At 37.4% G+C, this 14,640-nt stretch overlaps 2 protein-coding genes, 1 long non-coding RNA gene and 1 other non-coding gene across 7 annotated transcripts; 2 read left to right on the top strand and 2 right to left on the bottom strand.

The window, feature by feature from the left end:
- The first annotated feature begins 3,635 nt into the window (after window positions 1–3,635).
- LOC127811504 (monothiol glutaredoxin-S2-like) lies at window positions 3,636–4,276 on the top strand. Its single transcript, XM_052351428.1, has one exon. The coding sequence runs from the start codon at window positions 3,763–3,765 to the stop codon at window positions 4,069–4,071; it is 309 nt and encodes a 102-aa protein (XP_052207388.1). The 5' UTR covers window positions 3,636–3,762; the 3' UTR covers window positions 4,072–4,276.
- Window positions 4,277–4,592: 316 nt separating this feature from the next.
- On the bottom strand, window positions 4,593–8,770 carry LOC127811505 (uncharacterized). The gene is made up of 3 exons (XR_008025704.1): window positions 8,419–8,770; window positions 5,559–6,527; window positions 4,593–5,248 (listed from the first exon to the last, which is right to left on the bottom strand). It is a non-coding gene; the product is annotated as an uncharacterized LOC127811505 (long non-coding RNA).
- On the bottom strand, window positions 5,833–5,948 carry LOC127812359 (small nucleolar RNA snoR104). Its single transcript, XR_008025865.1, has one exon. It is a non-coding gene; the product is annotated as a small nucleolar RNA snoR104 (small nucleolar RNA).
- A 1,860-nt stretch (window positions 8,771–10,630) lies between the features above and the next one.
- LOC127811503 (probable serine/threonine-protein kinase PBL28) lies at window positions 10,631–14,387 on the top strand. 4 transcript variants are annotated; one of them, XR_008025703.1, is made up of 9 exons: window positions 10,632–11,488; window positions 11,577–11,815; window positions 12,179–12,305; window positions 12,409–12,480; window positions 12,573–12,713; window positions 12,840–12,979; window positions 13,287–13,569; window positions 13,856–14,032; window positions 14,117–14,387. XR_008025703.1 is itself a non-coding variant. In XM_052351427.1 (7 exons), exons 1-7 carry the CDS (start codon window positions 11,335–11,337, stop codon window positions 13,533–13,535), a joined length of 1,158 nt encoding a protein of 385 aa, XP_052207387.1. In that variant the 5' UTR covers window positions 10,631–11,334; the 3' UTR covers window positions 13,536–13,849. The 4 variants fall into 4 exon arrangements, 2 of the variants coding, with proteins under 2 accessions (XP_052207387.1, XP_052207386.1); XR_008025702.1 differs by having other exon boundaries at window positions 10,633–11,488; window positions 13,287–13,585; XM_052351427.1 differs by lacking the exons at window positions 13,856–14,032; window positions 14,117–14,387 and having other exon boundaries at window positions 10,631–11,488; window positions 12,573–12,756; window positions 12,847–12,979; window positions 13,287–13,849.
- Window positions 14,388–14,640: the final 253 nt, after the last annotated feature.

Raw genomic sequence — 14,640 nt, 5'->3', positions numbered from 1 at the left:
CAATAGCAACAATCATAAACCTTAATTCCTATTAGGTGGGGTTGGCATATGAATTCTAACTTTTCAACCAAATATCCTTGAGCATTATGTCCTATCCATGTTTAAGGATTTTCTACCCTTTTTTGTCTTTCTCTATCTGTTTTACTAGAAACTTGTTTCATGTCATCCATTTGTCTTTTAAGTGTGTCCATTGATCTTTTTTTTTTTTTTTTTTAACATGTCCAAACTATTTTAATTGTGTCTCCTTCATTTTATCTTTAATAGACTTCACTCCAACCTTATCATGCATAGTTTTGTTTCTGATTTTGTCTTTTCTTGTATTGCCTACAAATTTATGGTAACATTCTTATTTCGATTACACTGTATTTTCATATTTTGCATGTATTGGTGCTTAACTGCTCTTTATGTTACAAAGATGTTCTTATAGTTTGTATGATAAAACTTTCATTTTAGCTTTAAAGAGAATTTATGATCACATAAAATGTTGGATACACTTCCCCAGTTTAACTATCATACCTTGATTTCTGAGTGACTGTCAAGCCTCGAATGTGAGACTTGAACAATTCTGGAATTATAGAGTAGCAGAAGAGGAGAAGAGAGTTTTGGGGGGAGAGTTTGAAAGATGGGAGGGGAAATGTGAGAGGGAAAGAGAATTAGGAGGGAAAGAATTCTGTTATTACTCAAAACATGAATCCCCATCCTCATACATTGAAGCCTTATATAGGCTCTTCCCTTCAGCTGACAGCATAATCGAAGGGGTATAACTATCATAGCAGTAACTAACTAGTACAAGTGGCCAATGCATTATCACCAAAAAATCAAATTTGAACAATTGGTTTGGGACATCTAAGCTCAACCTTTCTAAGTTTGACTTGATTTAAATCTCTCTGCAACCTCATCCACATTTCTTTTTTTTACTAAACTTATATTTCATATATTTGGTTTTAACTTGCTCAATTGAAAATCTTTGAATTTTGAAGTGGGTTTCCAGAATTCAAGTTTAGCATCCACAGATTTTTTATTTCATCCACTAAGACAGTATAATATTATATTGGACTTTAAGGCATATTTTCTTGGATAAACTTTGTGAATTCATCTATCAAGGGCAAAGAGGTAAAACCTTGGTAAAAATTCTTGATATGGAATTGAGAAGACATTATTTTTTGCAGAGTCTTAACTCACATTTCTACTTGATGATACATAATAAGCAATCCAGACTCTTTTTTTCCCCAAAACCATCCACAAGACTTCTTTAAGCACTCTATTATATATATATATATATATTCCTTCTAATGTTAATGAATACTATACTCAAATCCTTTGGTTTTTCCCTAGACCTTTGAATTAAATGCCTTAGTAAGTAAATAGCTTCTATTATTGACCTACTTTTTTTTTTTTTTTCTGTAACTTATTTTTTTCCTACTTACTGGGCATGAAATCAAAATAATTTTTAGAGATTATAGTTTCTCTGCTTAACCTTTGCCTAATCGTCTCTCTTAAAGTTTCATAGGAATCATAGCATTGTTGCTTTTTCTTCACTTTCCAAACTTTTTTTTTCTTTACTTTTTCCAAACATATTCTTTTATTTAAGGATCATGTTTACCAGTTTTGTTAATCATAAAGCACCCTCATCCCATGCATTTTCATGCTTTTGTTTGGTTTAGCTACGTTTTCATTTTTCATCATTTTCGCAGCTTGCTTTACTTTGTTTGGACAAAGATGTATGTAGAACATGTAATTTGCTTTGCTAAGATGTTTCAATATGATATTCATTTCTATATGTTCATTGAATAACTTTGAGAAATTATCTCTCCATCTCTCTTTGAATGCCCACTATTTACCAATATTTTTTGTTTTTCGTCTTTTATGCACTTTATTTGGCTCAAATTCCTCGTTTCTCCATTTCTTTATTTTAGCTAGGTTATGTAAATACATGCATGCATACATATATAAATATATCTTTCTTTTTTTTGCCTTTTGTGTCAGGTTGGCATTACAAACCTTCATTAGGTTTTGACCTCCTCTCACCGATGCCTTCATTGCTGCTTCGTCTTTTTCTTTTTTGCCAAAGTATACCTCTTTAGGTTTTGTTTGTTGCAGCATGTATGTGAAGTCATCTAGCAAGCTCTCTTGATTTTGATTTTCTCATGTACGTTTTTATTTCACCACCAAAACTCTTTATGCTGAGATATTGAATGGACAATTAACAAAGAGCTGTTTTTGTTATGTAGAAGAAAGAGGAAGGCTTCATATTGTTGGTGGATTGAAATTTATCAGCAATGTCAGGAATTATTTTACACTCTAATCAGGAATCAACTGGCTGCATGTTTTAATCTTCAAAATCTGTTCCGAAAGCATACTTTTTTTTTTATTTGCTTCCATTTTTCCTTCATTTTCTTTCCTTCCATCCAATACAAAACATTATTATATTAATCTTATTCTATGATCTCTCCACCTTGTGGGATTCAACTTGTGCTTCTTCTTGTTTTAATCTTATCATCATACTATCACCGTTTCATAAATTATTTCCTCTACAAATGTGAAAAGCAGGGAGATTGAAAGTTCATTAGATTGGGTTGGAGTTGGTGATATGCCCCATTTGAGTTGTGGGATTGAGTTCTTGTTTTGGGCTTGTATGCCTTTGCTTGAACAACAAACCACTTGTGGTGGTGTTTGTTTTGTTCATTTCATGTTGATTCATGGATATGTAAGTTCATTCTGAAATTAAGAGTAGCCTGGGTCTATAAACATCGACCATGTCGACCCAAGTATGAATCTATAGCTCTCTCTCTCTCTCTCTTCTGCAACCAGATGCAGCAATCCACTTTCTTGAACAGTACAAGGATGTGTTCTTTCAGTACCCAGAAAAAGCTCTCTCTCTCCCATCTGCAACCAGATGCAGCAATCCACATTCTTGAACAGTACAAGGATGTGTTCTTTCAGTACCCAGAAAAAGCTTGCCCACATTCTCTTTCGTTTTCATCTTTCCAATTTTCTTCTATGAATTGGATGCCATCCTTTGCTACGGACAAAAAAGGAGGTCCCAATTGGATATATCCAACTTCTTTTTCCATCTCAGCCAGATGCTTCCTCCTAGACAGATTGATACAGCTCAAGGTTCCCACAACCAAACCAATGGACCAGCTGATTCATTAGGCTAATTAACAGCATACATACCCCTAGCAATTACCACGATAATCTGGGTTTTGCGTTTTGGTTTTCAGTTTCCTTCAACAAGATTAGTATGGAGCAGAAAATGCTATTCTTTCAGAATATTTATACAAAGTAGTGAAACTGACACAGTACGTGTTAAATTTGTCGAATCAATAGGGCCACTGAAACAGACCTTAGGATAATCATTTGATAACAAAGAGAATCACATAATTAGATGATAGATGTCTTGTTTTCAACATGCAATATGAAGGTGTACCCTCCAACCCCGCCTTTTTTCATATGCAGGGATTCGTTATCGTGCAAATTTTATCGCTTTGTGCAAAAGTAACACATCGCGCTATCGATGGCTGCCTAGTAGCCATCGAATGATATGATCTGCTCAGGAAGAGAATATCTCACCGATTGCTGCCTTTTCCCCCTTCCTCACCTTTCCTATATAAATGGTGCGAAGTGAGCTCAAATTCTGCACATCAAAACCAGTCTTCTCATACAATTCCTCTATCTTGACAAGCATATATATAGGGCACTGCCATCTATCTGAATCCAATACTAGAAAAGCTCCTTTTTAGCTGCTTTTTGATTGCTACAATGGCGAGATTGGAAGAACTGGTGTTTGGAAAGCCAGTGGTGATCTTCAGTAGGAGCACTTGTTGCATGTGCCACACCATTAAGGCTCTGTTATTTGAATTTGGTGTCAACCCCATTGTTCATGAGCTTGATCAGATGCACCGTGGCCGGGAAATTGAGCAGGCTCTGATGAGGCGCGGTTGCCAGCCACCGGTTCCCACGGTGTTCATCGGCGGTCAGCTGGTGGGAGGAGCTAATGAGGTCATGAGTCTTCACCTCAACAGAACCTTGAAACCCATGCTTCAGCAAGCTGGAGCTTTATGGGTCTAATGTCAAGCCATGGATTCTGCTAACGAATGCGTCTTACTTGCATAAAGTGTTACTGGGGTTTGGTTTTTAGTAGCGTCCTGGGGCTGCTTAGCCATAATGACACAGCTAAATAATGGGTAATTACTACTGCCTTCTTGTAATGAATCAATCGGAGTTTTTGCTAATAAAGCTGAGTTTATGATAAGTCTTAAATTTATCATCATCATCACAAGTCTTATTCATTTATTCTATCCCGTTAGCTAGAGTTGGTTACATAACTCTTAACTCTCCAATCGTTACCTAACATTTATGTTAAAATATATAATGATTTTTATGTTTGTTGTAGGTTACTCATAGGATTTAACTTTACAAAAAATAATCACAGGATATTAATGTACTATCAATGAGAACCTGTAATAACTATTCTTTGAGTGTGCACTAGTAAACTCATTGAGTAGAGGCAACAAGCCCACAAACAAACCATGTCTATCAGGCAACACACAAAAATTTGTATGTCCTCAATTATACAATAGAATGGTAACTTGTCTGTATTCTCGCACATATAAAATTAATGCAACAAAGGGCACCCATGTTAAAATAAGGGGAGGGAACCCATTCTTCAGTTACATTCTATTCATTTTTAATCATCGGGTACAGGATTTCAAAAGATTGTCAATCGTAGCCTCAGGCTGTACTATCATGGTTTAAAAAATACTACAACATTTGTGCTCATAATTCCAATCTAGCACTCCCACTACCAGTATTTTACAGATTTAACAAGCAAGATTGACGCAGCTGGCTCAGTTCGCAAGTCACAGATCCTTGGTCACTGAAGAGGCTTTCATCAATTCCATGCATATGTTGTTCTTCATCTCGCTATTCTTTTTTTTTTTTAAAATACTATTTGTACTCTTTGGGCTACAAAAAACAGCTCAAATGATAAAAATACCCTCACTTAAATTGCAAAATTATAAAAGCCCATTCCCTGTTCTTTCTCTCTCTCCTCTCTCCCCCCTCACCTAGTGACCCCATAGTCGCTGCCTCTCTCCCCACTTCCCATGACCACCTCCAGCAACCGCCCGTCGCTGCTGCTGCTGCTGCTGCCGCCGCCTTCACCTTGTGAGCAACCGTCGCTACATCCACAGCGGCGGTCAGTGTGCAAGAGGCGAGGCTGCCTTCACCTTGCGAGCAACCGTCGCTACATCCATAGCAGTGGTCAGTGCGTGAGAGGCAAGGTAGCAATGGATGGTTGTTGGAGGTGGCCATGGAAAGGGGAGGTGAGGGGAGAGAAGAGATGACCATGGGTCGCTGGGTGAGGGGAAGTAAATTTGCAAAGAGGAGAGGGGTATTCCCGTCATTTTAACGTGTGTAGTGCTTTTTGTAGTTCTATGCGTACAAGTAACATGATGCTTTTTTTTTGGGTGGGGGGGGGGGGTTGAAGATTCTGAGTTCTCGGGAGTCCAGAAACAACATTAATGTACACGGACGCCGGGGACAGTTTTTATTACCTTTTTTGATAAGCAGCATGCTGGCAAAGAGTTCCAAGCTGTTTGCATGCCAGGATGACCCTCAGGAAGTCAGCTGGCTTCACCATATTCCAATCTTCATTTATTACAACCTGGGTAACGAGTTCATAGTTGAATCCCGCAGTTTACATCTGATGGCCGTATCTGTTCCAGATCTGAAAAGAAGAAAATTATGTCAGCTAATGTGGGAATGAAATGGGATTGTAGAAAGTGTTCGTGAGCAAGTAGCTTTGCATTTCTAAAATTTTATTTTGGTTCATGTATCTGTAATTTGAGACTTGAGGAACCTACTCAAGTACCACAAGCAGGAAACTACAGAGGTTTCTGTAGGAAGTTTGTATCAGGCAACATCTCAATTTGTGGATGCTCCCCTTCTTTTCTTCCATTCAACAATTTCATTCTGCTTGGTCAACAAGGGTATTTTGAAATTCTTTCAAGCAACCGATTTAAGCAGGGAAGATAACAGGGAAACAAAAAAGAAAATTCTCTCTGAAAACATAAGTAGTACACGGAGGAAGGAGTTTTCAGCAGAAAAGTGTGTTATAAAATCAGTGGTTTGTGACAAATCCTCTTCGTTGGAGATCAAGACACTGAAACAAAGAAGGTAATCCCTCTGGAGCATCTTTTCTTTCTAGGGCTTGATGAAAGCCGAGAAAACTTTCAAGGTCAGTCTCCCTTGCCTTCTCTCCCCACTTTGGCAGCAATGGACATGCTCATCACATAATGTAGAGTGTTGACAGCCAAAGCAAGGACACAACACAAGCAAATGAAGAAACTGAATGTTAATAAAATTCGATTACTGTAACATAAATAGAAAGTACCATTACGGAACAAACAGCACAGTTTCCTACCCCTCCCAAATTATAATCTGTCCGAGTCCCATATCCATGTTCTCGAAGTCCCTGCTTGTTCATGTTGCATTGATGTCTTTATCAAAGGCGAGAAACACATCTGCAGAACTAAAACTAATCACTTAGCTACAACTATAATGATGATAGCAGTTACAAGCTACTTAACACACTAGAACTGTTTGAACTATTTCCTTAGTTACAAGCTCCAACAGACAACCTAAATGAATGGCAAAATACAGGCTCCATTAACAAAAATAATTGACAACAGTAAAGACACCTGACTCAACCTGTCAAGGAGTGACCTTAGGGGCCGGTAGTACACCCCATTCAGCCTGCTATGCACCCCCCGCCCCTCTTTTGAGAGGGGTAACAAGGTTGCTAAAGGATGGAAGAGGCCAATGAGGTGTAACAGCGTTGCTAAATGATGGAAGACACAGTATAAATGAAACAACACAGTCCACCTGTGGATAAGTCACGAGTCCAATGCTGGCTTGGTTTGCGGAAGAATTCAGGTGTCCATAGCATGTTGGTAATAGAAATTCAGTTAGGAATATGTAAATACATAATAGCAGACGTCAATAACTTAAGAATCAATAACTATTCTTCTCTTACTCCCTAACAAATCACAGATGGAGGAAACCGTTATAAAACTGGGGAAGCTAGGAACATTAAAAGGAAAAGATAATATATGGTGATAACTCATTGCCCCTTATATTGGAATTATCTTTCCCACATACACTCCATAAACGTACTTCAGATGGAAAAAACCAGATGGTTAAGATCCTATCATCTACAAAATACTAACAAATGGAGATGGTAACAATTGGCCATTCCAATTATGGATGTATATCTTACCAATATTTTTGAAATAATGGAGTCAGAATGTGATTTTCAAATTCCATTTTGCAATTCCACCATCACCATTGTGTTCAACAGTTTCATATGATACAAACCAATTTCAAGGGGTCGGCCATTTAGTGTTGGCATACAGCAGGATTATCATGTGCAGATTGTGTTCAACAGGTTTAATATTCAAAGTAACCACCACATATATGAACTATGTACGTGTGCAATTAGCACAAACTATGCCCTCCTTATACTGCTCAAACCTCAAAATCAACCCATCATAATTCAAGGAACCATGAAGGTGTCATGCCTTCTTTATATTGTTCAAACCTAATACCAGTTTGAACAGCAGTATATAGCAAGACATAACTTTATTGTTATTATTACATAACAAGTAGCATTATATTACTTGTATGAAGCTTACCGTTTCTGCCATTATTGTATCTTCTTAATCATCAAGGAGAAATCTATAACAATAACAACTTGCAAGAAGGCAGCTAGGTATCGACGTGACTTATTCCATTATATCAAACAAAATTTGTAGGGCGCATCTAGATAAGAATAAGAAAGTAAAAACACCACAGACAGCAACAGTTCAATCAGCATATGAGGGGAATGCAAACTCGCACAGGACATACAATCTTGACCTTCTCAAAGAATATAAGAAAGGGCTTAGAAAGACACAATGGATTGTTGAGCAGCAAGACCCACTGCACGAATCACGTAAAGGTAGAAAGGCAGAAGGGCAATCCTTCCCGGCTAAGCTTTCTCAAATTTCACGAAATTTTTAGACAACGTCAGGGGCCAATTTGTTCTGTACATACAGGGGCAATATGGCAAAAGTGCTCATAATTTATGATTTATCTAAAAAGATGTGAAACAAGACATGTTTTAACATCATGAAAGACCCCGTACATATACTGTAGCTGCAACCATCATGGCCTTTTATACATAAAAAAGGAAGAGAATAATTGTACCACAGCAACGCTAAATTACTTTGGAAACTAGATCAGACATGCCAAATCATTAACTTCAAAAGCAAGCAAGTTACAGCAATCGGATAGCAGGAAATCCGCCATTATTGAGCAAGACAAGAAATGTCGTCATTCCAATTCTTAGGGAAGAAACTGAGAGAAGTTACAGACCAAGGCTTCGGAGCCGAGACGGGCCCCGGCTCCGATGAACCGGCGGAGACTCGCGTGCAGTCTTCGTCTTTGATCCGAATCGTACAAGCCAAGCTTCGAACTCGGGTCGATTCCGGCCAGAGTCTGGGCTCGAAAAACCCTAGGACCAGGGGCATTGCTCACTGGTTCAAAACCCTAGACCTTACCGTTTGCCATTGCGAGATTATCGGGTAGAGATTGCCGGGCCAGGCCGGCCCAGCCCGGCTGACAAATTTGAGACAACGCAAGCTCACTTCAAATCTTATTTAATTAAAATTAATTTTTATAATATTTTAATTGTTTTGATGTTTTTGTTTTAATTTAATATATTATGGATCAAATTTTCAGATGATAACAAAACAATTCTACACACTTTTTTTCTTCGGTCACTAAATAATATTGATTAATACAAAAACGTAAAATGTTGAATAGAATTTATAATATAAAAAATTGGCCTAATCCTTTTTTAAAATTTTATTTATTATTTTACCAGAAGAGTTTATAATGATATTCTTTAGGAATAAAGTTTAATTTTTTAAAAAAAATTAATTAACACACAAATTTCTATTTATTTATTTGATGCGTCAAGTTTGTGAGTTATATATTAGGCGTGTTCATTGGGAGTTTACTTATTGTACACTTAAATTAGTAGTTATTAGGTCTTATAAATAAAATAAAAAGTAAATAAATAAGAAAATGAGCTAATGATAACGTAGGCTTGGATAACATTAGTTTCTATTTATGGGATAAAGTGAAAGTCAAGGATACGTAATCCATGGGATCCATAAAACCCACTTTTGTTCAAATATGCGTTCATCTTTGCATAATTTTCTCAGATGGTGAATGTTTCCTAGAAAAAGATACCATTTTCCTAGAAAGTTGAGGCAATGGCCAAAAAGACACAAAACAAAGCCAGGATTCTTCAAATTGAGAACATTGAAGGTGAAGAAGAAGGGGGCTGGATGGGTGGCTTTAATGAGAGTAGGTGGTACCAGGACCACCTGAGTTACTCTGGCTAGAAAGGGAAAAACCAAATTATATATAATGTGCTTTCAATTACTCAAAATTCAGCCCAAGAAACAGAAGAAAGAGACTAATGAATTTGAAAGAAAACAACAATCTTTGTAACCAGGCCATGAAAAACATCCTCGCTAGCAGCCAAAGATCAGAGTACAGTACAGCTAGAAACAAACATCATCCTGTTTGAGAAAATCCACTTTTCCCAAAAACAAACAAAACATACAGCTCAAGGACCTTTCACAAAATAAATAAATATGAGAGAGAGAGAGGAGGGCCATACAACTCAAGAACCTTTCACACTACCCCTTCTACATTACAGATAGACCAGTTGCGTAGAATAAGGAACTTGATAAGAAAAGTGAGAAAAGTTGAGGAAAATTGCAAGAAAATGAAAAAGAAGAAGGAACCCACCATTAAAGAACGAATAATCTTCTTTGCAAGGCAAGAAAACCAGGAACATCCAGCTATAGAAGCTGGACCTCTGCTCTGCATCAATTGCTGTGGCAATGTTTTGTCGGATCAGCTGTCCTGATAGATTGTTCACGAGGAAGAGTATTTTCTCTCTTAAGTAAATATAGGGACTCACCCTCTTTCTTTCCAGGTCAGATGACAATAAAGAGGCAAAAAAAAGGCAATACAGAGTAAATTAAGAAAAATATTGTGTATATCATGAGTTACGTCATAAGCTACGCAATCTAGCTAAAATATTCAAAATATTCTTTATCTAAAGTGATGAAATGAGATGGTGAGCGACATGAAATAATGAGACTCATGACTAAAATATTTCTCACTCAAGATGATAAGACAACACAAGACTGTGAGACGAGATGGTGAGGCGTGAGGAATATTTTTATCATTTATGATATATTATGTAGCTCATAGTCTAACCCATAAACTATCAATAGTATTATCCCTAACTTAAAGTGAAATAACTTGAAATTGATGTATACCTTTCTCTTTTAACCCTCTTTCCCACTCATTTCTACCAGTACCAGTCCAATTGAAGTCATTTTCATCTGCGTCCACGTCCTCGTAGTTAAAAGGCACACATTTTTACTGTTCAGTAACAGCAAACTAAAATGAACACCGATTCCTTTTCAAAGATTCCTTAATATGATTAGATCAACTGCCGTAATCTGTGTGTAAAATGTAAAACATATAGTACAACTGTGTATATGTAATCACCTCTTATACCTGATAGAAATTCCTGCTGCACGCCTACCGCCGCCTGTGGATTGAAAAGGGTTGCATAGCCGACAACAGGGTAAAACTTGTTGGATCAAACTCCCGCCTACTGAGATAAAGGCTTGGTATGTTGTTGTCCATCTGAATTCTTCCCAAACCACTATCTTTCCTGATTGTGGCACCGGAAGTTAGGTGTAAAAACGTGCTTTAGCGATGTTTATGTGGAATCCAAACTGGAGAAGAATTAGTATCTGGCAGTAAAAGGAGGTAAGAGCGACAACTTTCAGCTGCGAGTACTGAGAATCAGAGTCCCCACCTCAGCAAACAAAGCCACACAAATACGGACTTCTCATGGAAGAAGGACAGGATGTTCTTACTGATGGGGCTTTGCTGGGGTCGTCTATGTCCTACTGAACAAAAGGATGACAGAGTGGGGTACTATGTAGAGCCAATGAGCTGTCCTCCCTTCACTTTTAAGAAATTGGCAGTACCGATCCTCTGCACTGTAGCTGTTTCTCAAGTGGATACTTGAGGTCAGCCAGTTCACAATTGTGGGAATTTCAGGGCACGATAAGCCCTTCAAGTAGCAGGAAATGTATAAAAGTCATGGCGCAACAGACTATTGCTTCTAACCTATAACAACCGCTTGGGTTGTGATTCTGCTACATCATAGGTTTGTTGGGGATGTGAAGGATGTCGAGCTCATTTGCAGGTATAATTGGAGGTGCCGGAGTGGTGCTAGCAGTGCTGGCAATAGTTATAGGTATTGTCTGCTATTGCATGTTGCAACATAAAAGATTCTCAAACAGGAATTCGGATACAGGTTCTTCAGATCCATCTGCAGTAGGTAATATTCGGGTATAGCCATAGGAATTCATCGAAGTACCAACTTGAATCTCAATAATACTTTCTAATTTCCTGCTCAATCATTACAGTTGAGTTGAGGAGAGGAGGCGGCCCTGGTTCATCCACAGCCACAACTATACCGGGACGAAATGGAGCTGTTCAATTCACCATAGGAGAGTTGGAGCAGGCTACCAAGCATTTTCACGAAAGCAATCTCATTGGATACGGAAGTTTTGGTCTTGTTTACAAAGGATTATTGCTTCGTGATGGCAACTTTGTTGCTATCAAAAAGCGTACTGGTGCCCCTCGAAGAGAACTTGTTGAGGAGGTATGACAGAACTAATTGTCTGATGGTATCCTAAGTGGAGAAGCCCAATTATTCAATCTCTTGTTTTCGTTTTTCCCCATCAGTCCTACAAGAAAGCTTATTAAATCAACTTAAAATCACCCTATTTCAATCATCCATCAATAATATAGTTCATAGTTACCAGTTTATCTTTTTGTTCATGAACTTAGACAATTACCAGTTTTTTATCGTGCTACCAACTAGAGTTTGGGTATTTAGATTCTCTAAACTCCCCTCTTTAGCTTTTTCCAGAATAACGCAATAAAGCTTTTCAAATTTGTATACCTTAAACTAATTATATAAATTGTTTCCTAGAGCTCTAAACTCTATAATTTTGAATAACAGGTAGCTTATTTATCAAGGATTTCGCACCGCAACTTAGTAACACTTCTAGGTTACTGTCAGGAAAGTGGATATCAAATGTTAGTTTTCGAATATTTACCCAATGGCAGCATGTGCAATCATTTGTATGGTATGACTCAATTAATAAAACTGGCCTGTGTTCTAAACTATTGAGGTACATACAGAAGAGGCTATCCTTTTCCTGCAGAATGATACCGATTATTGTTTGACAGATGATCGAAAAGATTTGACAACAAAACTAGAATTCAAGCAAAGGCTATCCATAAGTCTTGGGGCAGCTAAAGGTATTGTTAAAACAAGCCCCTTGTAGATATTCTGGTCCTGTAAAGATGTATAGATATGGAGTACTCAAATAAAGTGTCTGCTACAAATGCAGGTTTGTGGCATTTGCATAACCAGAAACCTCCCGTAGTGCATGGAAACTTCAAAACAGCAAATGTCTTGGTTGATGAAAACTTCATTGCTAAAGTCGCAGATGCAGGGGTTTACAAACTACTTCCAAGAACAGACGATGCAGGTCCTTCTAGCATGATCACGATCAATGTTTCCCAAGACCCAGAGTGAACAAAATTTTCTGCCATTGACATTTTACTTGCTTACAACAAAACCAACTTTAAGCTGATCCTTCATTAATGCATAACAGCATTTAGGGCAGGCCAAATGGGGATTTTCTCTGAAATGAATGATGTGTTCAGCTTTGGAGTATTCCTTTTGGAGCTTGTAACTGGTCGGGAGGCTTCAAATCTTGACGCCTTTGGATCTAATGAAACTATGCTTCAATGGGTATGTAAAAATTCTTTCTAATGTTTGTCTACTTTTAGAAAGATTTTCAATCTCAAATCCTAACCCTAAGCTTAATTTAATCAATTTGGTGCACCTCAATGGTATGGTTAAAACCACTTTAGAGGATAAACATATCAAACTGGAAACAGCGATCATTGCATCATTCTGTATGCAATTAGAGTTCACATATATATGAGATGAAATGGAGTTATTATAGTTACCTTAACCTTTCTTTTCAGCAGTGTGCCACTTGATTTAGAAAGGACCATCCGTGTCTAGTTTTGTAATTCCAATAAATTTAATGAAGGTTGAAACAGGTTTAAGTTCGAATGATTTTGTGGACCATCGGCTAGATGGAAGCTTCACCTCGGAGGGAATGCGAGATTTCATGAGGCTGGCGCTGCAATGCATGAGTTTTCCCGGGGAAAGGAGACCAAATATGGAAATGGTTGTGTCACAACTCGACGGAATACTCGAGAAAGAGATCACTCTCACCACTGTAATGGGTGAGAGCTCCACCACGGTTACTCTTGGAAGCCAGCTATTTACTTCTTGAAAAGCATAAAGAAGAAGAAGACGAGCATTGCTGGGTACTGGCCTTTTTCAGTAAGTTTGTCGGTTTCATGTTCGAATAAAGCTTAAGCTTATCCATACCAGAAACTAGAAGGTAGTGGAACTAGCTTTAGTGAAAAAAATTATTTTTCCTCGGAGCTAAAAAAGGCAAAGGAAACTTCAAGTACAGATAACGAAGAGGGTTGTAAGTTGTGATCTTTCTTCTTCTTGATGGAATAAAAGAATAGACTGTAATAAGTAGAGGGGTAACTTTGAAATGTTTCACTTTCAGCCTAAACTATGTTATGTTGTTTGATAATGCAGTTTATGTGATCTGTTCTTCTATTGAGATGGGCCAGAGGCGGCCTACAAAAGAAGGTAATTAAGGATCTTTACATGAACAAGATTCTCATCTTTTATAGAGAAATGAGAAGGGGCAAATTGCTCTCGGTATGACATGTTATGTGCTAAGACTAGGAGGTCTAAGAACACTATGAACAGGTCAGCGTTTGCAAGATTTTATTCTACTCTGCAAAACATGCGTTGGTGATAAGTTCAGCTGCTGACGTTCATCTATGTTCGCAGAAACATTGATCAGCTGTGAAGATTGCATCCTTCAAATAGACAGATTAATTTAAACTGGGGTGCTTTCAGATTAATTCCCTCATAAGAAGAGTACTAGAAAACTTGTCATACTCATAGAGGATTATTTGAATGTTTGAGATAGTTTAGTTGGATCAACTGTCAAGATTTAGATGGCCTTGTCAACTCCCCTGCTTAACAATGGCTCCTGCATTCATTTGGTAGCAAATTTTTGTTTTTTCCGGAGATCGTGACCATAGTTGTTAAATCGAGATTTGAATCAAGAATCGAAATTCTTATTTTATGAATAGTGAATCAAGAATCGAATCGAATTGTAAGATTCGATATATATTCTCAATTTCAAATATAAATAATATATATCCATAGAAAATAAACAATGTGTCCACCATAATTAATTCTTTTAAATATAAATAGATAAATAATACTTCTAAATATATTTGTTAAGTTTAAAATTATACTAAAAGGAAAAAGTATATTCATGTTGCCTTTAAATTCAAATTGCATCA

This window comes from Diospyros lotus, chromosome 10, assembly GCF_014633365.1.
Source record: "Diospyros lotus cultivar Yz01 chromosome 10, ASM1463336v1, whole genome shotgun sequence".
Lineage (NCBI taxonomy): Eukaryota > Viridiplantae > Streptophyta > Magnoliopsida > Ericales > Ebenaceae > Diospyros > Diospyros lotus.
This window is presented reverse-complemented; position numbering and strand designations above follow the sequence as displayed.

Bases quoted from the DNA above. Each gene is read 5' to 3' on its own strand.
- LOC127811503 (XM_052351427.1), top strand. From the start codon at position 11,335: ATGTCGAGCTCATTTGCAGGTATAATTGGAGGTGCCGGAGTGGTGCTA. The intron at 11,489-11,576 runs GTAATATTCGGG...CAATCATTACAG, and splicing joins TTCAGATCCATCTGCAGTAG to TTGAGTTGAGGAGAGGAGGC. The intron at 12,481-12,572 runs GTATTGTTAAAA...CTACAAATGCAG, and splicing joins AAGTCTTGGGGCAGCTAAAG to GTTTGTGGCATTTGCATAAC.
- LOC127811504 (XM_052351428.1), top strand. From the start codon at position 3,763: ATGGCGAGATTGGAAGAACTGGTGTTTGGAAAGCCAGTGGTGATCTTC.